Raw genomic sequence first — 26,936 nt, forward strand, 5'->3', positions numbered from 1 at the left:
TACAGCACAGCCTTGTTCTCAGCTCTTTAACATAGGGTACGTGCGTAAAAATTCCACTATCGGTTATAACGACTATCGGCTATAACGACCGAATATGGCTGGTCCCTTCAAGGTCGTTATATCCGATATCCACTGTACGTAGTTTCGCACTCTGGCCATGGAATGGCTTTTGTTGCTGTGTCAACGTGCGAAAAGCGGGCAGCTATCGTTCAATTAATTATGCAACCTTTGTTCATCCGTTATCATAAATAATTGGCTTACTGACCCAAATCGGGGAAATTCCGCGTCGGCTGATGATCTCGTCAACATTAAGTGCATTGGAGAGATGAATGAAATTTCAGCGCCAGCGTAGGCTTATTTTGAAGCTCATAATTGAATCGGTAAAAGGGTAAAATGATAGGAAAAATGAACGTGCTTAAAATATCGGTCCAATCAATTTATCTGGGTTCTCTGCGCGTGCATTTTAATTGAATTTTCACAAGCCTCTAAATAATTGAGGGAAATTCCATTCTGTGATAGGCAGTGCGAATTTGACGGTAATTTCAATTGGACGTTGGGTCACAATTTTAAATTTTCAGGCAAATATTAAAAATATAGGTATAGAGACAAAGCTCATTCAGCTATGACTGCATTTTACAGGGAAAAGGAGTAAAATGTAAAGTGAAGAAACTATACTAGTGGTATTAGTGCTCAAATTGATTCAATTAATAGCCGGTATAATCTTCTTCATCTCATAAGCCATAATCGGAGGCTGAAGTGAACTGCCTGAAATCATTCTCTAACATGTGTAATACCCACCCTCTCCCCTTGCCGCTTCTCAGGAATTTTTAAAATCCCCAATCTGCTATTTTTCAGCTTCACCGATTTTTCTCCTCGCAAAACTATTGCTTTAATGGGATTGAAAGTCAGCGAGCCATATCGCAAAGCGGATTTGTTTTTGCACGAATATCTGACGCAGTTCCTCGGCGCTTCCTCCCTCGCCCGTTCCAGGGCAGCTTTTGGAGGAAAAGGCTATGTTGCCACGTCGCTTAAGAATTATTCATGAAACCTTGTTTCTGCGGTAGAATCGTTTTAATCAATGAGGAATGAGATTGCCGTAGTTTCGGCGCCAAGTTTATATAAGTTGCGCGGTGTGAATGGTCGACTGGCGATTTTCTCCTCTTTCAAGGCTGTGGTAAAGAGTCGATGATCGAAGTGTTCGGTGCTAACACCTCGATATCTGTTTATCGATCCTTTTCCACGTGTTTAAATGGCAGATCCATCGATATATCGCAAAGCACGACACGCCACTGGTTAATGCTTTCCAATACTGGTCGAAATATCATTTTTCGATAAACGCATCCAATGTCATCCATAACGTCACATCCTAATTTCTTCAACCCTTTTGGATTTATCGATCAATGATGAAGAAATTCGCCCTGTTTTCCCCGCAAATCTCATTTAAAAACAATGGTAGAAAACCGATAGTGAGTTTTACTCCAATTAATCATCCATGTTTCTCGTATATCCAATTGTCGAAAGTGGAAATTCAAAAGCTCGAAGGATCCCAGGAGTTTTTGCCAATTTTGAAGTTCCAATAGTCAAAACTTGATACTGTAATACCATGATTGGCGCAACTTACAAATTATACTAAAGAAAATTATATCGTTGAAAACCTAAGTGGCAACTGTGTTCGATTCAGAAGGACTTGTAGCTACGATTTGTCTGTTAGCGACCCCCCAATCCCCCCATCCTGCCCCCTCCTCTAGTGATATCCTTTCCAATATTGCCGAGGCGAATATCCACCGTATGAAGCGGTTTAAACCCCCCCCCCCCCCCCCCCTCCATTCCCTTTATTGTTGTAATGTTATCCACAAACTTCTTGCTCTTTCTTCGCGTAAATCCTCCGATTTGCTATGAAAGAAAGCACTCGTGTTTTATCAGGAGATCGCTTCCTCGCGATTTTACGAGCCCGTCGACTGTTGGGTTTTAACCGAGCAGACATCGAAGTCGAAAATTTCTTGTCGTCGGTTCAAAATTGATTTCTGTTATCAATGAATACTTCTGATTGCCTTGGTGCGAATCTGACCTCTCCACGGAGAGAATGTTCCCGGTTCTAAACTTTTTCGTTTCTATTCAGGTAACCTAACTAATAGGTACGAATCCCGGTAAACCGCAGTTAAGTTTCTGTAACCCCAAACTTTGTTAACCGAAACCGAAACATTTCGGTGATCAATATGTACTAGATTGGTTTTCTAAGTGTGTGGATAATCCTGACTTTAGGCTCAGTCGTTGATAGTCGTTGACTATCTTTCGGAACCTGTGAAGGAAATCGGTGAAAGTCCAATTTCATGTGCCTTTTCACCTTAAGTTTGAAAAATGATCACACAAGCGCATTTGCTTTCTCCACTGGTTCAGTGCGCCATTTTTAATTCAAACAACCATACGAACAATTCAAGTAACGAAAGTTGAACTAAGTCAGTGACACCATTGGAAAAAAAATCTCTTGGGTATGGAGTCTAGACTCTCAAAAATACTCTCGATTCAATCGGATTTTTGCCTAAAATCGAGAGCCAAACCTCTCAATCAAAGAGGATTTCCTGTTGATTCTAGCAAAAATCCAATTGATTGAAACGAGAGTATTTTTTCTTGTCAAATAAGAGTCTGGACCCTAGATTCCGGAGACTTTTTTTTTTTTTTTTTTTTTTTTTTTTTTTTTTTTTTTTTTTCCAGTGAGCAACCTAGTTCATTGGCCACAACCTAGCAGTGGCGTGGCGTGTTTTGCAATGTATCGATTGTTATGCCATTTAAACCTATGGAAAAGGATCGATAAACAGGGCGTTCGCAGCGAACACCTTAATAATCGATTCTTTATCATAGGTTTAAATGGCAGAACAATCGATATACATCGCAATACACGCCACGCCAGACGCCACTACAACCTAGGCCCTTCCCTAGGAAGAAGATGACAGTGAGGAAAGCCTCCCGGGAACGCAATCATCTGAGCTTATTATTTACGTACCCTTGCTTTTCTCACTCACCGATTCACGCATACTGCCAGTTTCATCGAGATTTCTCTCTCTCTCCTGCTCTGCCTTGCCAAGGAATAACGCCGTATAAACATTCGAGAGTTGCCAAATTTCCACCGCTGAAATGATTACTTCTCAAGAGAGTCATGTATATTTGAACCGCGTTAAGCAGAAAGGAACCAAACCAAATCAGCTTTGTCATACATTTAGTCTGGCAATTTACTTTTTTACATGACAACCCGGATTTTTTTTGCAGATTGCAGTAAATTCTCTGTATGGTGCGGAACTCATACCTTAAAATTTTCAAAGGAATCTCCTCAAACGTTCTCTGGTAAAATATTAAAGTGCCCGATTAAATTTGGCAATGGCTGATAAGGCTTTGGTTCCTTTCTGCTGAACGCTGTCCATTTTCCCTTGAAATTTTCCGGATCTTGAGGTGAAATCGCTGGAAAAAAATACCTGGAAAATTGGAAGAGAAATATTTTTAAGTTCCCCAGGAAATTCGTATTTTTTTAAAGGAAATTTGGCGACGTCTGAAGGTTCATACGGCGTTTTTCCTTAGCACGGCAGAGCATTCGCCCGCTCTGACTCGCGCAATTTTACGTCCTGGTCCAGAAACATTGACGGTTTCCCTTGAAATTTTCCGGATCTTGAGGTAAAATTGCTGGAAAAAAATACCTGAAAAATTAGAAGAGAAATATTCCTTAGTTCCCCAGGGGACTCGTATTTTTTAAAGGAAATTTGGCGACATCTGAAGGTTCATACGGCGTTTTCCTTAGCACGGCAGAACATTCGCCCGCTCTGACTCACGCAATTTTATGTCCTGGTCCAGAAATATTGACGGTTTCCGCACCAGATCGTAGGCGAACTCGCTTTCCGATCTTGACAGGCTCCGGCTCCCCGGTGCCTGGGCTTCTCCCAGCTTCAGTGGCGTGGCGTGCTTTGCGATATATCGATTGTTATGCCATTTAAACCTATGGAAAAGGATCGATAAACAGGGTGTTCGCAGCGAACACCTTCATAATCGATTCTTTACCGTAGGTTAAAATTACAGAACAATCGATATATCGCAATTCACGCCACGCCACTGCCCAGCTTCGCTGCGCCAACTAGGAACCATTTAAATCAAGTCAAACCCCCCGCACTTACGCGCTAAAAGTCTTTATTCCCTTCCTTGCGGTCAGTAACCTTTATCGGTGCATCTACCATTGCTACCGGCCGTCGATAACTTTCAGGGTTGCCACAGTGAGGGAAAACCGGGAAATGTGGGGAATTTTAAAAAGTCAGAAAAAACCGGAAAATGTCCGGGAAAATTGTTGAGTCACCTTTATTTGCTGTCAGGAATGGGTGTGACTTTTCAAACAACACATTTTGTCTCAAAACTATTCCTAATATTGTCTTATTAACCATTCGGTATATCTTCAATCGTCAGGGAATTTCAAAGCGATAGACAAGGGATACAAAGGAAAAATGAAGCTATCTTATCGGTCGAAGCGGGTGATTTTTATGGACTAAAGAGAGAAATGATGGACTATAAATGAAGGGTCTCTTGGGCTACCGACGGTTGGTCTAACACATGCATTTTTTTATCCATTGCAACCACCCGCCTCCTCCAATAGGATCGCTCCATTGTCCCCTAGTATGCTCTGTCGATTCTTTTGTCTATAAAGGTCATTCAGTTGTCACCCCGCAGGCTGTACAATCCCCGTCCATGCCATGTAATGTTCAAATGACCCTCTGAAACTGTTTCAGAAGTGCACTGGAAAAAAAAAAAACACATTGGATCCAGAGTCCAGACTCTTGAAAACATTGACAAGAAAAAATACTCTTGATTCAATCAGATTTAAGCTTAAGTAAATCAAGAGGAAATCCGCTCAAATTAAGAGGTTGGGTTCTTGATTTCAGCCTAAATTCGATTTTTTTTTTTTTTTTTTTTTTTTTTTTTGAGACCAAAAAAGTTTATTATTTGAATTACAAGTTATACAAAAAGACGAGCTATGTGCCCCTCTGTGTTGATAGACCTTAAAACTAGTATTTTAGACTTATTTTAAAAGGCATGAAATTAAGCTGTTTGGAGACATAAAGAAAATCAGGTAGTCTGTTGTGAAGAGGTCTCGCCGGAATTACCAATAGGTATACCATCGGCGTGGGGGGGTGGGGGTGGGGGTGGTTGGTCTGGGTGGAGGGACGGCTGCTGGTTTGATTTCAATCTTAGGACTTTCTCGATATAAGAAGAGATGTGATTCCAGTTGTCTTGCGATGAAAGAAGAAGATCTTGAGTTGAGGCGAGAGTAAAAACAGCCCCAAGAGAAGCGTTCAGCAAACTGCGTTCCGAGAGGAAGAAAGAGCAGTGGTAGAAGGTGTGCTCGGGAGAATCTCTACTATTACAATTAGGCATAGGGCATAGGTCATCAGGGGTCAATTTAAACCTGTGAAGATAGTCCCGGAAATTCCCGTGACCACTAAAGAATTGAGTTAGGAAGAAATTTGTGTCACCAAAGGGTCGATGGATAAAACTGCGGAGGTCAGGTATGACTGATTTGAACCAGACATCGGAATCCGTCTGACCTTCCAGTCTTGTGACCCATTTCTCAACAATGTCAGATTTAATGAGAGATTTTGGCTCACCATCATACTGCCTACATCTAGACTCAATATAGAGATCGGACGGGGGAATGCCGGAAAGAACATCTAATATGTTGTTGGAAACAGTGCGATAAGCTGCACAGATACATCTCTTAAAAGGTCTACAAGTTTTAGTAATTATGTTACGATACTTAGCGATCTTAGTGACCTCAGCCCAAACGGGCAGACCATAAAAAAGGGAGGAAAAGACAGCGTTTAAAATGAGCTTACGCTTCTTGAAGGTGGGGCCTCTGATGTTCGGCAGCAGGGGTGAATCAATAGTATTTTTTCTAGTCGATGTTTTCAAGAGTCTGGACTCTAGATCCAATGTGTTTTTTTTTTTCCAGTGTGGATCCAGCAATCAGGCAACACTGGACTCCCTACATTTAAACCTATGTTAAATAGTGGATTCTTGTTGGAGTACCTGACCCTTACAAGAATCGATGCATTTCCATAGGTTTCAACGGAGAAAAGCAATTTTGCCAATATACTGTATCTGCCAATGCTGTGTTTTGCGGCGCACCAACCGGGCCGCGAGGCGTGACCCCTCGGAAAAACGCGGAAATTCCACGGGACGGGTGAAGGGGGTGGGGTGGGGAGGAGTGCGTGGCGTTTTTCCCGGTGACCACACGAGCGGTTCGCGTCATCTGCTCGCGGCGTTGCGCGGTTTGGAAGGAGCCGGGGGAAAATAGACGGGGAGGATCAGGGAACACTCCGGGTTCGCGGATGGTGCTCGCCGTCTGCGTCGCCGGTCGCCGGGCTCAATTAATCATGAGCGGGGATCGAACCGCAGGAGAAAGTGATAAATGGCGAGGAGGGATCAAATCAATTAATAAATGAGATGCCAAGTCTTGTTGACAAGGAACCAGCCTCGTCTCCCGTGTCCTCCACGTCGCGCCCCCTCCGCGTCGCGTCGGCGTGCATCCCTCTTCTTTTCCGGGAACCGGGACCCTTTGGTCGCGAGCCTGTCTGACGTCACACTGGAAAAAAAAAACACATTGGATCTAGAGTCCAGACTCTTAAAAACATCGACAAGAAAAAGTACTCTTGATTCAATCAGAATCTAGCTCAAATCAAGAACCAAGCCTCTTAATTTAAGCGGATTTCGTTTAGATTCGAGCAGAAATCGAATTGAATCAAAAGTATTTTTTCTTGTCAATGTTTTTAAGAGTCTGGACTAGATCCAATGTGTTTTTTTTTTCTCAGTGCGGGGCAGTTTCTGGCTCCGGCTTAACCCAACGACAGAATCGGATTTTCATTTTGTGTTGTGAACAGAGACCAAAAGAGACCCTAAACTGGTCTCTTGGCGACAGGTGGGAACTTTTACTTTCAGGAATTGAACACTTGAGGCCGGAAGTTCTGGGGGCTGGATCCGTAGCTTCAATTCCTCCGGGTGCTACATCCGGAACTTTCGGCCTCTGAGTCCGGAACGCGGACGGTATGTCTATATAGCCCGTAAGTACGGCCCTCACGGCCGTATTTTTTTTTCAGTGTAGAACACAAAATAATGGAAGCGTTTGGGTGATTACGGGGTTTTCAGATTTCAACTTGTTTTTTATGCCTTTCAAAGCCTATACTGTATCAAAAGCAACACATAGTTTGGGTTGATCTGAGTATCTCCTTCAACATGTGTTGAAAGTAATACAGGAGAAGTGGAGAACGATAGAGCGGATGACTAAAAACCATGTAGGGGTTTTTTTTTTTTTTTTTTTTTTTTTTTTTTTTTTTTTTTTTTTTTTTTGAACGAATTCGACGGTGATTGCGTTCTTTTAGTTTTCCTTTGTTTCATTGATAAGCGAAGGGCAAGTTACATGAGATGTGAAAGCAAGCGAAAAACTCTAGATGTGCATGTGACTGTCATCGCCCATCTTGGAAGAGGACGTCGGAAGTCCAATTACTGACTTTGGCGGAACTTACGGGTTCAGTCATTTCTTAAAGTTTAACGAGAGATTTTCCTCGCACTCACGGAAAAGTTGAGCACTGCGGTGATGATGGTGGAACTTGAGCTCTCGGAGTTGCCTCGCCACGGTCGCGAATGACGAAACTATTTTAATAATAACACTTTCGTAACTGAGGCTTTGGTTTCCGTATTATATTACATGTAAATTTAGCTTTGAAAAGTCAAACAGTGTTCGCAAATTCTTAACTTCTTTGATGCAGTTTTCGCTGCGGTCATCTTAGGAGTCAGGTTTTATCGAAGGAACCATGAACAGTGACTCGAAACCGCATTCAAGTCGTTTTGGTAAAGTTTCGATACTAACACCTTAATAATCGATTCTTTCCCGTAGCTTCTCATGGAGAAATATCGATAATCGATCATTCACACCTCACCACTGATCAAAATGTAAACCGTACGTTTGGGGCCTAGGAAAGGAGCTGTTCAAATAACGACTAAAAATACGGTTCTTAAAATTTGTTGGAAATGTTTCCTTAGAGTCTCTAAAGTTGGGGGGAGGGAGGGGGGCCCTAAAGTTTAACATCCTGAAATAACTTCTGATGGTAAAACTCTTTGATTGAATTGAGAGAAGCATCGTAAGGACTGTCGTACAAGTGGTCTTTGACCACTGACCTAAGACCTCCAGATAGTGACCTCGGTACTTTTTAATCCTTTTTTTAAGATAACGATTTGAAGTAGCATCGCAAGGGTGCTATCTTACGTAACCCCACATTTCGGCGCTTGAACTTGTCACTTATCTTGGATAGTATGTTTGAAAATTGATAGAGTGAGGTCAGTCGTTTTTAATCATCTGATTCCTGTAAAATGATTGTTAAGAGGTAATGCTGGAAAACACAGTAAAATGGACGTTTTCTGGTATGATGATGATTTGCTATCCAGTAGCTACCATTTTTATGTACTTACCGGCATATTTTTCGCAATTGAGAGGTTCAAAAACTTTCAATCTAATTATTTTACCATCCGTAAATGGGGATGTATAATCAAATATTGTGTATAATTAATTATCGCGATTCAGTGGAAATCCTACTGGATCTGGACGGATGTAATGGACTTACGATGCTGCATGCTATACGTTTTTCAATTCATACGTAATTACATCAATGTCTTTTACATTTCCAGTGTGAAACAATTATTTTTTCATGTTACTAGGTCATTTTAATCTTTAAGGAAGCAAATATTTCACCTCTGTAGTGTGTAATATATGTATTGACAATATTTCTGCCGTACAATTTATTTATGTATCGACAATTTCTTTGGCAATACGAAGTGTTGCGTTTTTATTGAGAGTATTTTGCAGGCGACATGATTTCATGTCGTCGCAACCATTGGATTGCCCAGTAAGTTGATAAAGTGTTCTTTAAACGCGTAGTTGTAAGATTTTTGTCGCTTAGTTAGATATGGAGCTATTATTTTAAGGTGATTTGACTGCTATCTACATCTTGGATGTTTTTGTTTGATTTTTTTCAGAGCTCTAACCCCTCCTTTTTGTGGAGAGAAGCCTAGACCCATTAAAAATGTATTCTAAGCATTGTTAACTTCTGGATCGGCCCGTCAGCTTGCTTACCCTGCCCGTCAGCCATTGCTCGCTTGGAACGCCGCTATACCCTTCCCCACCCCACCCACGCCCTTGGATACATCTCTTTACGCCACAGACAAAAATACGTGTGACCCGCTCTCCGTACTACCAAACATACGAAGAAAGCTTTTAACCATTTAGTTCTCTTCCATTTTTCTTTTGGTATTTTTTTAATTGGCTTCTTATATTTATTTTTGCTGGCCTTCGAAGATCACGTATCTCCTTCCGACCGATCATTTTTTATTTACTCTTTTGGATCAAACACTTTCTCGGCTTTGTTTTTGTTGCTAAAGTCCTCCAAACAGTGACCCTTTAAATTGGCTTCCTTGTGCTATCTCCTCTCTCGAATCGTCAGTTCGACACCCGCAGCGCAGTGGGTCAGTGCAAATCCAATTGTGTTCAAGTTTCAAATAAATACGCAACGGTGCTAGTCAAAATTCCCAATTGCCCCCGGACTTGTTGTTATGATCAGCGCGGATCACAACGAATGGTGACGAGTGTCGACAACGTGATAACGGAGTTGAAGTAGGCGCCAAGTGCCTGCAATTAGCGATCAGTCTTTTCGTGGGATCGACGTGGCGTTAGGTCTGGCCGGCCTAGCCTCCGCCGGAATCATTATTTCGACCTCGAATTCGTGTGGATTCCCGAACCTGTATATCCCCGGGATCCCTGAAAGCGGCGCCGGGGCCCCCGTACCCTCGGAGTCGAGCGAGTGCCAGTCGCCAGCTCTCGGGCAGCCCCCGCAGGGCCAGAGCCACCCGCAGGTCTTCTCGTCGCCCGAGTACTCCCTGCCGACCGTCACAATCGCGACCATAGCGGCCCCCGTGCTCCCTCCCCCGCAGCCACCCCCCGCCCCCGGCATGGCCAACATGGTCAACATGAACAACCTCCTCAACGGCAAGGACTCGAGATGGCTCCAGCTGGAAGTGTGTCGCGAGTTCCAGAGGAATAAGTGCACGAGGCCCGATACCGAGTGCAAGTTCGCTCACCCGCCTACCAACGTCGAGGTCCTCAACGGACGAGTCACCGCCTGTTACGACAGCATAAAGGTACAAGTCTTCTTCACTTCAATTCTTCATGCTCAAGCCCACTTCTCTTCCTGTCCACGTAGCCCGTAGCGATAGCCTTTATTTTGCTCCAGCCTCTTTTTTGCTTCCGTGGTGAGCCCTGAGCCATGTCTTCACCAGCGGGCTGATTATTGATATTGATAGAAAAAGTAATAGACTAAAAGGAATTTAAAAGTTTGGAGCGATCCCATTGCTTAAAATGTATGGTTCCTATGGACTAAGGGGGATAATGATTGACTAACCGTCGGGTTCCTCGTAAATTGCCGTTAGCTGTTAGTCTATTACCTTCTGCCTTTGTTCATTGCAACCACCCGCTTCCACCAGTAGGATCCCTCTCTTCTTTGTCCATTGCTTTGTCTATCGATTTCAATAATCATCCTGCAGTGGCGTGGCGTGCTTTGCGATATATCGGTTTACCTGCCATTTAAACCGATGGTAGAGGATCGATAAGTAGGGTGTTGGCTACAAACACCTTAATAATCGATTCTTCACCGTACCTGCAGATGGGCAAATATCGATAGTCGATCATTCATACCTCGTCACTAGTCCGATTGAATCGAGAGTATTTTTTCTGATCAAATTTTACAAGAGTCTACACCCTGGATCCAAGAGACCCCTTTTTTCAGTGCGTCGTTTCCCGCACGAAGGGACGTAACTCGGAGAATGAAACTTCGTGCATGGGACCCGAAGTTGAGGTCATATGGATCTCTGAAGTTTTTGGATCACGCATCCGAAAACTTGAGGCCCAACTGCCGAAGTTCGGGTGAGACATCTGAAGCTCTCGGTATGTACCGGAGTACTTCAGATGTGTGACCTGAACCCTTCGGTATGTACCGGAGTACTTCAGAAGTCTGACCCGAACTTAGTTTTTGGATGCGTGATTCCAAAACTTCAGAGATCCATATGACCTCAACTTCGGGTCCCATGCACGAAGTTTTTTTCTCCGTGCAAGGTTGCAAAATCGGCTCAAACAATTCAATTTTTGTCCAAAATTTTCCTGATTTTTGCTCAAGATCAAAAGAAAAATCTGTGAAATTTTCAGTCAGAAATTTCCAAGATTCTCCTTGCTTGCTTCGCACACAACTATGAAGTATGTATATGTATTTTCTATAATTTGTTAAATCTATGCCTCAAAATGACAGTACTTCAGGAATCTGGCTTGCAATACGGCTAGCTTTAGAGCTTACAAAGTTGACCTTGATATGCGTGTATTTTTACTTGTCGAATAGCGACGATGCGCCGTATTTTACAGTCAAGTTTGGTGGCACATGCATATTACTTTCCTTATAGTTTTGTTAGTTTTCCTCAAAAATCAACCATGAGATTTAAGAGCTTCTGCTTCTCATTCATAATTTGGAACTTCTTTTATCTTCTGGCGAACTACAAAATTCGAAAAATACTCTTTGTTTTAACAGGGAGCGGTTTTTTCTTCGTTTCTGTGATATTTTTCTCTCATTCCAAATCATACACCTAAGTCAAGGAGTTTCCCATTTTACGCGAATGGGAAACAAATCATGTAACCTTCAAAATCGAGCTTAAAGCGTACGACATTGAAATAAACTTATTCTGCCGTAAAAAAAAAATTTTGCCTAGTTGAATACTCGTGTTTTTCCTAGCATGGCAGGACGAAGAACTAGTATCCATTCTCATATCTGGACTAAATTTTGCAACGAGGCATTTTGCTACAATATCTGGCCCGTCAGCAAAAAAAAAACTTATCTACATACGGAAACTACCGGCACATACGTTGTTTCTAACGGGAGCAGTGAACAGTAGTCCCTAATTATAAAATGCCGTCCATTTGTTCTGAGTAGATCAAATACCATTACTGCCGTGCTAAGGAAGAACGCCGTATGAACATTCGAGAGTTGCCAAATTTCCTTCGATAAAACATGTAATTTTGACGAAATTTATGCATATATATAATTTTCTTTGAAGTTTTCAGATAATTTAGAGTAAATCGCGTACAAAATTGTCTGAAAGTGTTGGAAAAAAATATTCAAAATTTTCCCAGTAAATTCGGTTTTTATTGAATGAAACTTGGCAACGCCTGAAGGCTCATACGACGTTTTTCCTTAGCACGGCAGATTACGAATCTTGGGAACCTACCAGCTATCCGTAACGCTATGATGGTGAGCGGCATTCTCCCGCAAGTCAGCAAAAAACTTTAGTCCTCCTGGATTGGACGCGGGTGCTAATTCGCATTGTGTCCGGCTCCGGAGGGAGGTGGCCGAGACCGTTCAAATATGCGTAATGACTGTTTTATCAAAGTTGAAACAGACGGCCATAAAAACGCGTGTAGACCCTTGATTTAGGTCTCCCCCTTTTAATGCGCTCCTCACCCTACGCCAGCCCCCGTCTAATTGATAACAGTCATTTAACTGCGGCGATGAGTGTTATTTAAACACGTTTGCAGTCTCTCCTTCATTCTCAGTTGTCTCGTCATCTCTCGGAGCTTTTTTCATACGAGTCCACCACCTAGAGACAAAGAGACTCTCCATTGAAGCTGGAAGCTTTTACTTTCGGGAGTCCAACACTCAACTGTTGACTTACCTAAACGAGGAAGGTTTTGGGCCACGTGTTGGGTAGTTCGTTTTACAAACCTACCGAAGTTTGGTAAACTTTTTTGGCTCATTACGTCATCCGAGGCGCATCATCCTTCCATTAGGTAGGGCAACAGCCAAAAAAAGGGGGATGACTGTTGCTCTCGTATACTCAAATTATCCAAAAGGAAATGTTCAGTCCTTAAAAGCAAAAGCTTTTCGATGTGTTTTGTTTCGCAATATTAAGGTTTCCTATAATTTATTGAGAAATGAGCATGCCAAAAAGTTTGATAGACAAGCGGGGAGTAATTTTTCACTCAACAAGGATGTGAGGCGAGGAAATTGCTTTCCACAATTCAGTGCAAAGTGTGTTCGATGCTCTCCGATGTGGCCTTTATTGATTTTTTCTTTTTTCAATTACAAGAATTATTGAGCTTTTCAAACCATTTTCATGCAACAACGTAGAGTTTACATTTTTTTCCTCAAATTTTTGCGTAGAATGTAATCAGCGAGTTGGAAGTCGTGTTCAAGTGACGAGGCAGGTCGGTCGTCGCCGAAATAATTGCGGCGTGGAAAATGCGAAAATAGAAATAGATTTATTAAGTCACGGCATTAATTATCCCGTAGCCTACTTTTCCGATTTTCCGCGCGCATCGGCTAAAACCCGCCAAGCGGTTAAGCCTCGTTACCTGCGACAAGATCATAACCCACGTTGTTTCCCAGCTCCAAAGCCCGTATTTTCACCACGACCATGCTACCGTGCTAAGGATAAACGCTGTATGAACCCCCAGGCGTTGTCAAGTTTCCTCCGATAAAAACCGACTTTACTTGGGAAATGGAGATGTTGCATGTGTGAGGAAATTGCGATTTGACTGTTGATTCTTTTGTAAAAGTTTGTGAGAAACACGATGGTGCCACTGGTTTTCTCTGAAATCAACTCCCAAGCTCAAAAATAGCTCTCAAGTTGAGGCCAAAATGGAGGGGATATCCCACCCTACCCTGAGAGTCCACCTCTACATCAAGACGAACTCTCCATGCAAAGATAGGGAGCAAATACATTGACAGGGCTGCCACTTTATTTTGGGACTCCAAAACTGAAAACACGGCAACCCTGCTGACGTATTTCCTCCCTATCTTTGCATGGAGAGTTTGTCTTGATGTAGAGGTGGACTCTCAGGGTAGGGTGGGATATCCTCTCCATTTTGGCCTCAACTTGAGAGCTTTTTTTGAGCTTAGGAGTTGATTTCAGAGAAAACCAGTGGCACCATCGTGTTTCTCGCGAACTTTTACGTAAGAATCAATAGTCAAATCGCAAATTCCTCACACATGCAACATCTCTAATGTCGTCAGAAATACATATATTATCGAGGGAAATTTGGCAACTCTCGAATGTTGATACGGCGTTTTTCCTAAGCACGGCAGTATGTAGGCTCGAAAGTTGGCCATTCTGCTCGCGCCTGCTCGTTGGATCGACACGACCCGTGTATGCGCGCTAATTCAATTTTTTCATTTTATTTTTTGTTTTTTCGAGAACTGGGGAATAAGGTCGCCTCGCCAACCGGAGCAGCCGCACGTTTTTTCGCTTTCGGTGTACTTTGACTCTTTCCAAGTCTTATCGGGTTTCTGGACCGTTGCCAGATGAGATGGTTTGAATTTAGAACTCGGAACTCCTGCCGCCGGCCCGACCCGAGATGGAAAATCATTAAGGTTGACAAGTGGAGTCTCTATTTAATATTTACGTCGGTTGAGAATAGACATTCAAGGGAGCCGGCCGCAGGATCGATCCAAACGCGTATCAAAAATTTCAACTCCGGCTGATGGCTGCCCTAAAACCGTGATTATATGTGGTCCCTGTCACATCTGCTCTGAATTATCGAGTGAAAATTGGCGTTGAAGATGGTGATTTACGACAGAAATTCCATGCTGAAGATCTCTAAGCCTATTTTTATTTTCTAGCTGAGACTGAGAAGGATTTGGCCAGCGCTGGTTTTCCTCCTAACGTCCTTGAATACAAATGTTCAAATCTAGGTTTCAGGAGTTTTTAGGCTCGACTGATTTTATTTTACCTCAAACTGCACCAGTCTACCCTACCCATGTAATTAGGGGGTGCAAACAGGGGTCTTCTCGTAAAAAAATTCTCAGGAAAATGTCCTTAACTGACCTATATATTGGCGCCATCTGATCTTTTGTGTCGTTTTAGCATTTTCCCAGCGAATGCACTGGAGAAAAAAAACACGTTGGATCTAGAGGCTAGACTCTTGAAACCATTGAGAAGAAAACCGACTATTGATTCAATCAGATTTAAGCTTAAATCAAAAGGAAATCCGCTCACATAAGAGGCTTGGTTCTTGATTTAAGCTTAAATCTGATTGAATCAAGAGTCCATTTTCTTGTCAATGGTTTCAAGAGTCTGGACTCTAGATCCAATGTATTTTTTTGTCCAGTGTGGCTTTAAAAAACGCTCAATTCTTACGCAGATTATGAAATTAGGAGTGTATCTAAGACTCCATATGCGCTCATTGTGATTTCCACATAAATCAGCTTTTCATTTTGCTTCAGCTGAAGTTTGTACCGAGCCTGTTTCTCCTTCCTCATCAGCAGAAGTTCACAAGAGCGGCTCGATTATTGAATCGATATTGAGTGACCACGATCGATAGAAAGCATCATTAAGATAGGGATTCATCGCTCGGGCCTATTCGATAAGGATCCAAGAATCGAGCCGCAGGTATTGGAGGAGCTTTCTTCCGGAGAGACCGGTGTATGACTCATCCGGTGAGCGGCATGTGGCACCGGGTCCGGTCACCGGCTCGTGGTTCGATCCGTCGTCGTCGTGACGTCACGTCGTCGTGTGCGTCGCGACGACGACGACGACGACGACGCTCCACGCGTACCGACGCGACGCTAAGTCCCCCCCTCGCGTAATCCGATACGGAACGTTAAGCCCCGCTCACACGGTCTGCGCGGCCACCTCCAACATGGGCAAGATTTATGCCGTAGACTTCGAGGAAACTACAAGCTCCGCAGATAATTTCATCGCTTCTTTCGAATCTTTTCTCTCGGTATCGAGTCCTGTGGAATTAGACCCATACTCTGCCGTGCTCTGGGATGTATCGATTGATTTGTCATTTAAACCATGAAAAAACACAAAAAATAGCCCCTTGCTGGACGTAAAGATGTGACTTTCATGTTTGTCAGTTCGCCTTCAACTTTTAGTGTAGGCAACATGGTTTCCCTCGTGGTCGAATAGTGGTATCATTGTCAAGAGACACGCTCACTCGGAATACATTCACTGGAAGAAAAAAACAGCGTAATGGATCTAGAGTCCAGACGCTTAAAAACATCGCCAAGAAAAGATACTCTTGATTCAAACGGATTTTGCTCAAATCAAGAACCAAGCCTCTCAATTTGAGCGGATTTCCGTTTGATTTAAGCTTAAATCTGCTTGAATTAAGAATATTTTTTCTTGCCAATGTTTTCAAGAGCCTGGACTCTAGATCCAATGTGTTTTTTCCAGGGCATGAAAAAACACAAAAAATAGCCGTTTACTGGACGTCAAAATGTGACTTAAATGTTTGTCAGTTCGCCTTCAACTTTTAGTATAGGCAACATGGTTTCCCTCGTGGTCGAATAGTGGTATCATCGATAACAATATTATCCCACTCCCTTTTTCTTCTCATCGTCAATGTGTGCGAGGTCCTTAGTTTCATTTCCCTCGCCAAGCAACATTTAAAAAAAGATGTTTTTGAAACATCGTTTCAGAAGTTTCCTCCTACGATTTTCAGAAACTTTAGATCAAACCGCAAATACAATTTTCTGAAAAATTCCAATAGAAAAAGGGAACATTTTCTCGGAATGTTCCGCCCATGAGCATATTAGATGTGGATCCACCTGCAACCACACTGGAAAATAAAACACATTGGATCTAGAGTCCAGACTCTTAAAAAACATCGACAAGAAAATGTACTCTTGATTCAATCAGAATCTAGCTTAAATTAAGAACCAAGCCTCTTAATTTAAGCGGATCTTGTTTTGATTCCAGCAAAAATCCGATTGAATCAAGAGTACTTTTTCTTGTCGACGTTTTCAAGAGTCTGGACTCTAGATCCAATGTGTTTTTTTTTCCAGTGCATACTCTCTCTGCAAATGCACTTCTCGGTGCAAATTCTTTTTGTTGATGAGCAATATGAGGTATAAAATGAAAGTTGAAGCTGGCAGCTAAGATGGGAGCGGGGGAGGAGCGCTGACGCTGACAGGGTCTCACGTAGGACTCCGAAGCGGAGCCCCGACTGGGCTGGGGTCGCGGATGGATCGAAACGGATGACCCGCGCCAGAAATTCTGGGACTCGCGCGTCGCGCGCTTGGCGCCATGTTCGCCGAGTAATGAGCTTGCTCTCCACACAGACGCAGACGCACCAACACACGCCACCACTCACGACTCTTTCATATCATTTTTCCTCCTCCCTTCGCCGTGCAAACTCCTCTTGCAATTATTTTCTTGTCCACCCGCCGCAGTTGCCGCGCCGAATATCTTTTTCTCGTCAGTTAATGTCTCAGCAGCCTAGTGGAGATGTTGCATGTGTGAGGAATTTGCGATTTGACTGTTGATTCTTATGTAAAAGTTCGTGAGAAACACGATGGTCCCACTGGTTTTCTCTGAAATCGACTCCCAAGCTCAAAAAAAGCTCTCAGGTTGAGGCCAAAATGGAGGGGATATCCCACGCTATCCTGAGAGTCCACCTCTACATTAAGGCAAACTCTCTATGCAAAGATAGGGAGCAAATACATTGGCAGGGTTCCCGTGTTTTCAGTTTTCGAGTCCCCAAATAAAGTGGCAGCGATGTACAGGTGGACTCTCAGGGTAGGGTGGGATATCCCCTCCATTTTGGCCTCAACTTGAGAGCTTTTTTTGAGCTTGGGAGTTGATTTCAGAGAAAATCAGTGGCACCATCGTGTTTCTCACGAATTTTTACCTAAGAATCAATAGTCAAATCGCAAATTCATCACACATGCAACATCTCCATTCTTCAAGTGCAACACGTTTGCATATTGAAAACTTCCGCTAGCCCAAGTGGAATAGAATAGGCTAGATGGTTACTTCGTACAAAAAATGGCTCAACAATCACGATGAGTGCATTCAAAGTTTGCAAATTTTTTCCAACATTCCCCATTGGCTCGATGCATTGTGCGTTTAGCCTGGAGAAGAGGACGCACTAGCTCAGTACTCATGATAAACAAATGTCCGGGCATAACCCATGCCATGAGCGCAATGGCGAATTTCAATCAATCTCAAGTTTTCCTGGAACACCCGACTCGAGTCGCGAGTCGTGAGATCCCGCTTGCACGATGCACACCAGTCAGCAATCGCTGCCATGCTACGTTAAAACTCCGTAAGTGTCTCTGGACGTCGCCAAATTTCCTTCGAAAAAACAATGAGTATTAGAAAATTTTAAGGAAACACATTGATTTTCCAAAAAAAAGTGAAGGCGGCATAATTCGGCAACAATGAGTATTCATACGGCGTTTTTCTAAGCGATCGCGGATTCATGACGCATTGCTGCGTCCTTAGCAAGAGCCGCGTATGTAATTGGGGATTCCATTGGAGTTAGGAGGTTTTTTCGTAATATGGCAGATCGCCCGCATGCCCAGGGCATTTGGGCTCCAGTCCATGTCCACGACTCTCCTCCATTATCGCACAGTGGAGTGATTTCGCACAAGGCGTAGAAACTCCAGAAACTTATATTTTTCGTTGTTAAAAACAAAACATAAAAGTTCAAAGACGGTGCCCTCGGTTTCCTCGTGAAACTGCAATTCAGAGACGTCCTTTTAAATTTAAAACGCGAAGAAACTAACTTGAAAATTTCCAGTCTATTTCAAAGGTTCCTTTCGTAACGGCTTGTTTGGCACTGTGCGTCGTCAAGGCATCTCCGAGCTCCGCCATCGAAAGCTGCCTTTAAATTTTATGCAAATTTTATTCTTCTCCTTCTCACTTTTGTTGTCTCCTAGCGGCGCACCGTTCGCTCACTGCAAATAATGTTGAGCAACGGCGCGTATTTTATGGAACTGGCGTCCATGTTTAATTGCTTACGCAACTCCGAGAAATTGTACGGGTGCATGGAGATAGGGGCTAGGATCTGCCGTCCTAAGTAAAAATGTCGTATTAACATTCCAATGTCGCCAAATTTCTGCTTTGATTTATTTATTTCGAAACAAGTTATGAATATTTACCCTTCAATTCCTGACATTTTAAGACTTCGTAGATCAAATTACGAACGAAATCCTCTGAAAAATTGGAGGAGAAATTCTCCCAAACATTCAGGGAAAACGGGGAAGTGTCAGGGAATTTTGAAGTCAAGGTAAACCTGGAAATTCAGGGAAAATGACGAAAATGTCAGGGAAAAGAATCGGAGGAGAAATTTTCCCAAATATTCAGGGTTGCCACAGTCACGGAAAACGGGGAAGTCTCAGGGAATTTTTAAGGCAAGGTAAACCTGGAAATTCAGGGAAAATGACGAAAATGTCAGGGAAAGATTGCTGAGTCACCTTAATTTACTTTCTCAAGTGAGTTTGACGTTTTGATCAACAAATTTTGCATATAAACTTTTTTTTTTTTTAACTGTCTTTTTAACAATCTGGCATTTGCTCAGTTGTCAGGAGAATTCACCATAATGTGGCAGGGAAATCAGGGAAATGGCAGGGAATTTAATATTCGAAATTCTCTGGCAACCCCGAATATTCTTGAAAATTCGTGATTCGTCGAAGGGAATTTGGCAACGCCTGAAAGCTCATACGGCATTCTTACTTAGCACGGCACAGGTGTTGGTTTTTTTTTCATTCGCGCAAGCTCGACTAGGAACGGAATGAAGATGTCTTCTATTATTTATTCCTGGAAGAGGTCACTCGGGGTGGATCGGCGTCCCGCCTCGATCTCCCAAGTTTCCCTGGTCCTTTGAAATTTTAACTTCCACGGAATGAAGTCTCGCGATAAAAAGTGAAAGGTTCAAATGCCACGGTAAAAACTTCTCGCCTCGGTATTTACTTACTGGTGAGGCAGTTTTGCGTCTCGTTTGGACTTTATTAGAGGGGCGACTGAATTTACCTCTTCATCTGTCGATCACGCATTTGGGAGTCGAAAACCAATGCTTCCCTATAGATGAGAAGTTGCGTTTTGTCGCAAGTCTTTACATATTGGAACGACTCCTCTTACGGAATCGTCACCTGTGCCGTAGTATAGTTTTCGAAGCGGGAACTTTAAAAAACGCTCATTTCCTATGCAGATTGTGGAGTAGAGTCCTTTTGTTTTGATTGGACTACATTTTGCAATTAGGAACTATAAATTGTGCCTCTGTTTAAAACCATCGTATGTACGATTAGTTTCTCTATCCAGATAAGTGCTTTTACAGATGGGTCAGAAGTTATAGTGCCGAATTGCAAAATGAATTCCAATTCATTTTCGAATGCTTCTCAGTCAGTTGTAGTCAGTTGGATATAAATATTTGTCCTGAGATAGAGCACCCATAAATAATCATATAGAATACAAATTCATCCTCAGTCACTATCCTTTTTTCCTCCACTTTTTTTCCACCTCGACAGCGATCACTTCTCTCACAGTGAAGTTGAAATTACGTTTCCAATCGCCGTCGCTAAGAGAGGCAACCTAATTCCTAACTGAGGGAAAAATCCGTGCTAAGTTTTCTGATTAAGCATGCCGTAATGAATAAATAACCCTCCGTAAGTAGTAGCGACGGGAGTCTATCTCCCCGGGACTGAGTTTGCATTATCGAAATGTTTGTGTAAATTACTCGGGCTTGGCACACACGGCGCCCCCCCCCCCCCCCCTTTCCCCGGCCGTCAAGGAAAAGTCGGGAAAGTTGGGAAAGTTGCCTCGCGCTTTTTACGAAAGCACGGCATGTTCCTTTTTCATCACGACGCCGTGACGCAGAGCGAACCGAACTTTTTTTCCTTTTTTTTTCCTGCCGGAGCTCAAAGACTCGCTTTCCCCGCCGAACGCTAATATTTATTTTTCCGAGACTTAGTCGTCGAAAAGTAAATTCGAGTATCTGACGCTCCCGGAGGGAGGGGTGGGTCGAGAAGGGAGGTGGACGGGGGGAGGGATGCGTGCATCGCCCTACGTGAGTGAAATTGAAGACAAGTTAGAAAAACATGATTACTCGCAAAGTTGTAGCGCCCTCGCAAAGGCTAACGCCGGGCCGGGCCGAGCCGAGGCAATCGCATCGCGAAAGGATAAAGTTGGACCGAAAATTACGCCGCGGCGTCGTAAGGAATTGTAAAAAGGGAACAAATGTCCAATTTACGTCACGGGCTTAAATTTATGGGCGTTTATTAAGTTTTCATCGGGAAGTAGTCTGGGAACAAAGTTGGCGATCGAATCACCGTTTTCTCCTACTTTCGCGGCGGCGCCAAATGGGAGCCTTGCACCTGTGTTTTCTTTCTTTGTTTATCTCGTATAGTCGAATTTCAGCTAAAGTCATATTTCGGTTATTTGTAGCTGTTTCTTGTCGGTTATTATGAAGTGGATTTTTAATGTTGTTTTACAGACCTTCGAAATTATGTGCTATAATTATTTATACATATCCGGAATTATGTTCCAAAATCTAAAATCCATTCCAATACTAACAGTAGACTACATATAGACAACTACACTATAGACATACGTCTCCCCCCCCCCCCCCCCTGTCAGAGTGAAACTTCTCAAGAAAGCCAGGGAAATCCTGGGAAAGTCGGAATTAAGCTCAACGATGAAAAGTCCGGGAATTTCGTTTTCGTTTTTTCTTAGCACGGCACACAGTGGATCGAGTCAATTAGAGAAGTCGGACATGAACTTTTTGACTAAAATTGCAAATTTGTATGTCTATTTCGTCGAATTTTAAACTTAATGGAGTGCTTTAAGAAGAGAATTTCACGAGAAAACCAATGAAACCACTTTCATGACCTCGAAGTCTTATATAAACGGAGTTATAAGCGCTTAAAGTTACCAAATTTTGTCCGACCTCTCCTAATGGCTCGATCCACCGTGCGGCAGTGCTGAGGCCGTCCCTTTTCCCTTGTCTAACCTCTTCGAAGGCCGCGGAGCAATGTTCTCGCTTCTGCCGGGCTAAGTGAGAATGTCGTATGAGCCATCAGACGTTGCTAATTCTCCTCTGACAACTCACGAATTTGCAGGAAAGTTGTGAATATTTTCCCTCTAATTAGTATAAGGATTTCTTTCGTAATTTGATGTATAAAATCTGAAAATATCGAATTAAAATGTACATAACTTTCTTCAAAAATCACTATGTTAATAGAAGAAATTAGGCAACATTCGAATCCTCATACGGGGTTTTTGCTTAACACGGCAGGGTTGTCTGAAGTCGAGCAGTCACCCTCAAGATGCATACCGGGGAAGTCTCCGCCCCTCCCCCTCGGTCTGAAGAGCGTATCTACACTTCGCGATGTTCCATATCAGTCAATACTTTCCCGGGTTCATCTTAAAGTGTACTTGCGCCCTTTTACCAGCCAAGCAACGAAGTGTGGGAGAAGCTCATGCTGGGTTGGAAAGCAAAAAGCGCACAAATTTAGCGGGCCCCTTGTGTAAATCCGCGGTTTTAGTTTCGGGGGTGGCTTCGTCTCGTCGGATCCGGATCCGAATCTGGAGTCGCATCGCGGGGCAGCCACCCTTACGTCGACACCACCCCTACTTAATTACAGCCGAATAATTAGTTTACAAGTGATAGCGAGTCCGATTGGGGTGTCGGAGTGTTTGTTATTCACCGTGTGAGCCCGGCGCCCCGCGTTGCCGGAGAGGGCGCTCAGTGGCGTGGCGTGAATTGCGATGTATCGATCGTTCTGCCGTTTAAACCCATGGAAAAGGATCGATAAACAGGGTGTTCGCAGCGAACACCTTAATAATCGATTCTTTACCATAGGTTTAAATGGCAGAACAATCGATACATCGGAATTCACGCCACGCCACTGGCGCTTTCCCCGGGGCGGAGCGCCAGGAGCCCCGGCCACGGTTTGGCCGCCGCGCCCTCAGATTTCATATTAATTAATCGTGATTTATTTTCGCCGAGCTCTTCAAAGGACGCTGGCGCCGCGGCGCCATGAATAATAATTTTCTTTTCGACGAGAAGCACCAGCCACCACCCGTTTCGTTGGTGGAGTTACAGCGGCGCGGAAAATTTTTTCCTACCCCTCGATTGGATGCTGGGTGCTAGGGAGGTTTTAAAATTCCCGACGCTATGAAGTGAAGGAAAAGGGGAGAGTAATTTTGAACAAGAAAACATTTTTTTTTTTTTTTTTTTTTTTTTTTTTTTGGGGTGTAATACACTGGGGAAAAAAGTCTCTTGAATCCAGAGTCTGGATTCTTAAAAAATTGTCAGAAATAATACTCTTGATTTAATTGGATTTTTTCTTGAATTGAGAGCTAAGCCTAAAGCGGATTTCCTTTTGATGTAAGCCAATTTCCATCGAATCAAGAGCATTTTTCTTGTCTAATTAATTGTCCATGAGACTTTTTTCAGTGGTAATCGTTTTTCAGAAGAAGATCTGCAAATCCATTCCTAAATTTCAAATTTCCCACAAAAGAACGTCTCAGTTATTCTGCAAAAGGTTGCTGATGTTTGTGTGGGATTTATTGAAAGGAAAAAACAGTAAAAATTTCAGCGCCCGATGTTTTTTTTTGTAATTTTTTTTCAAAATTAATGGTAAAACCTGCTTTTTTATAACACATCCGCTCGGATCATTTACCTGAAATTAAGACGATGTTTCTTATTTTGTTCGTAAGGAATTATAAAAAGTCTGAAATTTTTTTCAGTCTTGAAGTGCGTATACATAGAAGTTGACACTCCGTATCCGCGATTGTATGTTGTCTGCATTCGCAAAAAGGTTGCATGGTCTAGAAAAAAATACCGGGAAATGGGAGATTTAGTTTGTATAAATATTCTGGGAATATCCGAGAAGAATGTATGCTCTTGTGTACAGTGTAGTCGTTCATTTCCATTTTGCGCGCGAATCAATCTACGGGCAAATAGGAGCGTGTTTAAATATGAAATGAAATTATCATCGCAAGTAGATATGCGAATTTTGTTTGAGCTTCCCGGGAGAATTGCGAGGTATGATTTTCACAAAAACAATAGCAGTGAGTGCGGACAGATTTGGATTATTCTGTCAGCTTTGTCTCGTGTCATTTTCATATTTACCAATCGATTTGAAAATACCTACTATCCGCCCGTAGATGCCAGCGCAATAAAGGTTGAAATATTTTGAATTCCTCTCTGTAATTTCATCGGCGATCACCCTCTCATATCGGCTGCATTGCTCGTGCTTCTGAGATTTTTAGTTTTTGAATTCTTGCTTGACGGAGTGTCCCCACAGTTTTGAGAGCTTCAATCTTTGATTTGTCGTATATCACAACAAACTTCTCTTCAGAAATGACTGTGCATCCTTAGTTTACGATTTCACCCGTGATTTCTTCTAGGATGTTTAGCGACTTGGATAGTCTGATGAACAGGAATGTGGATAAAATGTAACGAAGAAAAATCGTGAATCTCCTCAGAAGATCGTCACAAGTCGAACAGGTATAATTTTTCCCCACTCCCAGGAAAAAGAATAAAGTTTTGGATTAATTTTTCACTGAGGCCTTTATCCTTTGCACCCATTTCTTTTCTCTCACGGACGGTGCGGAAATACTGGAGGTACTGATATCGGACAATTTTTGTTTATGTGCGGATACAGCTTGATTGGGACATAAATTAGTGACATCTCGGAGCGATTTTCATGCGCATGTATTTACGAGTTCTTAGAAAGATGCGTACTTAGTTTGACGCGTCACTTCCATTGTCCACATGGACTGCTATTTCCAATTATTAGGAACCACAATTTTTGGCCCATACGAAGAAATACCTATATGCACAGGAAAACTGATGGTGCATACGTTGTTTCTGGAGTGAGCCAGAAATTGTAGTTCCTGATCGCAAAATGTAGTCCACTTATGGGGAAGAAGCTTCACCGGAATGTATGATTATCAAGACATATACGATGGAATTTCTACAATTGCCGTGCCGTTTCGATCCCGAAAAGATTAAATATTTGTCTTCGTCCGGGTAAGCTGTCGCTGTTCGTTCATCAATTACCGGGATTTTCTAAAGACGATCCGTCATTATTTCGCGAATATTATGCTCTCCGAAAGGAAGGCGGTCATGCTGAAGCCCATTTGTTTTTATATTTGCATAACTTCGATTCTAATCGGAACCACGATTTGGAAACGTGTCCCGGCGTCGCGACCGTGGAAAAGGAGGGTGAGAGAAAAGACGGGCAGATCAATCAACCTGTGCTCGGTTTGTCTCTCTCTCGTGCCACTGATATTAGTTTCAGTCACTGACCAGAGGAAAGTTCTCTTGTTCGTTCATCTTCACCTGCTTCTCAGGGCAAAGAAGCTAAACTTCTATGCTGCAAAATTTCCGCTTTTAATGTTTACCTACGTGTCAAAATATCAAAATTCTTGGATGGATATAAAAAGTTAAGTCAGTCGTCAGTGACGTCAAAAACCTCGATCTCCGGATCCTCTCGGTGTGATGTAGCTGTTGGCGTAAAGCAATTTTCCAAAACGATCATTTTTTTTTCTTTCTCTTACTTTTTAGTGTTCAAAAGTGGAGAAAATCGCGTATTTTCCGGGATTCTGCCTAGAAATAGTAGATATTTTCCTGAGGTAATTTTATATTTTGCTACGAAGTTCAAACGTTGGACCGTGAGAAATTTTCGGCGTTATTGAACTGTTTGCACCCTTGCTTGTTGGCAATTAAGTCAATGATGTTGTTTTGTAGAAATCCCGAATTTCGTGCTTATCTTGAAGCTCCTCAGATATTTTTTCCAAAGTTAGAAACAGACAAATTCAATGAGAGAAAATTAATTGCCATTCCTTTTTATCAGAAATGACATGTTAACCATCATTTTGCGTTCAATAATAACAGTTTATCATCAGTGTGTCCAACTATCAGGATCCTTCTTATCAACTTCATCCTGATTGTACTTGCAAGCAATTACACTCCCGCGAAACTAATAACCGAGAGCTTTCGTACAGTGACTAACCGGAAAAGTAGTCATGAATCATTGTTTGTCCATCTATAAACGCCTCTCGAGCTTTTTTAGGAAAGCACGGAGAACATTCCGTACCAATTAATCGGTTGCTGTTGTATTGTTTACCCAAGCAAAAATTGAATTGCTTCCCTCCTCTCCGTCTGTCCTCCGCCCTCGAGCTTTCCTCCGTGTCCATTCGGAAGAGTGCATCGGAATTATTCTGCCGTGCTAAGGAAGAACACCGTATGAACATTCGAGAGTTGCCAAATTTCCTTCGATAAAATGTTTATTTTTCAGTAAAGTTACGAATATTTTCCCTCTAAATTTTCAGAATCTTTAGGTAAAATTGCGAACTAAATTATCCGGAAACTGGGGAGGAAAATATTCATAAATTTACCTGAAAATTCGCGTTTTGTCCAAGGAAATTTGGCAGAGCCTGAAGGTTTATACGGCGTTTTTCCTCAGCACGGAATTATTGTGGACTCGCGTTGAAAGCTGCGAACGAAGTAGTGAATGAAAATCCCGCTTAATGAAGTCGGGACGACGGGGAATTTAATTAATGTGCCGGTCTCTTTTGCGAGTCGGGAAGAGTGACCGATGGCAAGCGTATTGAGCGGAGATTAAGTGGGCCTCAATTGAAGGCACCGCGCGGGGCGCATACTCGTGACGATCGGCTCGTATTCAAAATGACCCCGCCGATTGAACCCACTCAAGCGCGAGCTTGCACTCGGCTCCGGAGACAAAACCCGGAGGAAAGGAAAATAAAATTAAAATGTGACACATCGGATAAGGGTGTTATTATCGAAGGCGGTCAAGAACTGGCGGAAAAAAAAGATGCGTGAAAACCGTTACGGGTCCATTGTGGGCGCCATCTCGGGTGAATCCGTTTGAGATGCGCGCGGGTCCCACAGCATCTCGCGAGGAAAGCTGCCGTACTAAGGAAGAGCGCCGTATGAACATTCGAGGGTTGCCAAATTTCCCTCGATGAAATGTTTTATTTTTGAGGAAAATTATGAATATTTCTCCTTGACGTTCTCAGATATTTCAGATCAAATTACAAACAAAATTAGCTGAGAAATTGGCAGA

The 26,936-nt window shown here is 42.8% G+C and overlaps 1 protein-coding gene across 18 annotated transcripts in view; it reads left to right on the forward strand.

The window, feature by feature from the left end:
- mbl (splicing regulator muscleblind) overlaps nt 1-26,936 on the forward strand; it is a 302,565-nt gene that overhangs the window by 12,398 nt on the left and 263,231 nt on the right. For 17 of the 18 annotated variants that reach the window (XM_019047068.2, XM_019047069.2, XM_019047062.2 and 14 more), the window contains exon 2: nt 9,058-10,215. The exons of the other annotated variant lie outside the window; for it this stretch is intronic. In XM_019047068.2, the coding sequence (XP_018902613.1) occupies nt 10,027-10,215 (189 nt within the window). In that variant the 5' untranslated portion in view covers nt 9,058-10,026. The remainder of the gene's footprint in view (nt 1-9,057; nt 10,216-26,936) is intronic. 18 annotated transcript variants of the gene reach the window in all.

Source organism: Bemisia tabaci, chromosome 4 (assembly GCF_918797505.1).
Source record: "Bemisia tabaci chromosome 4, PGI_BMITA_v3".
Taxonomy (NCBI): Eukaryota; Metazoa; Arthropoda; class Insecta; order Hemiptera; family Aleyrodidae; genus Bemisia; species Bemisia tabaci.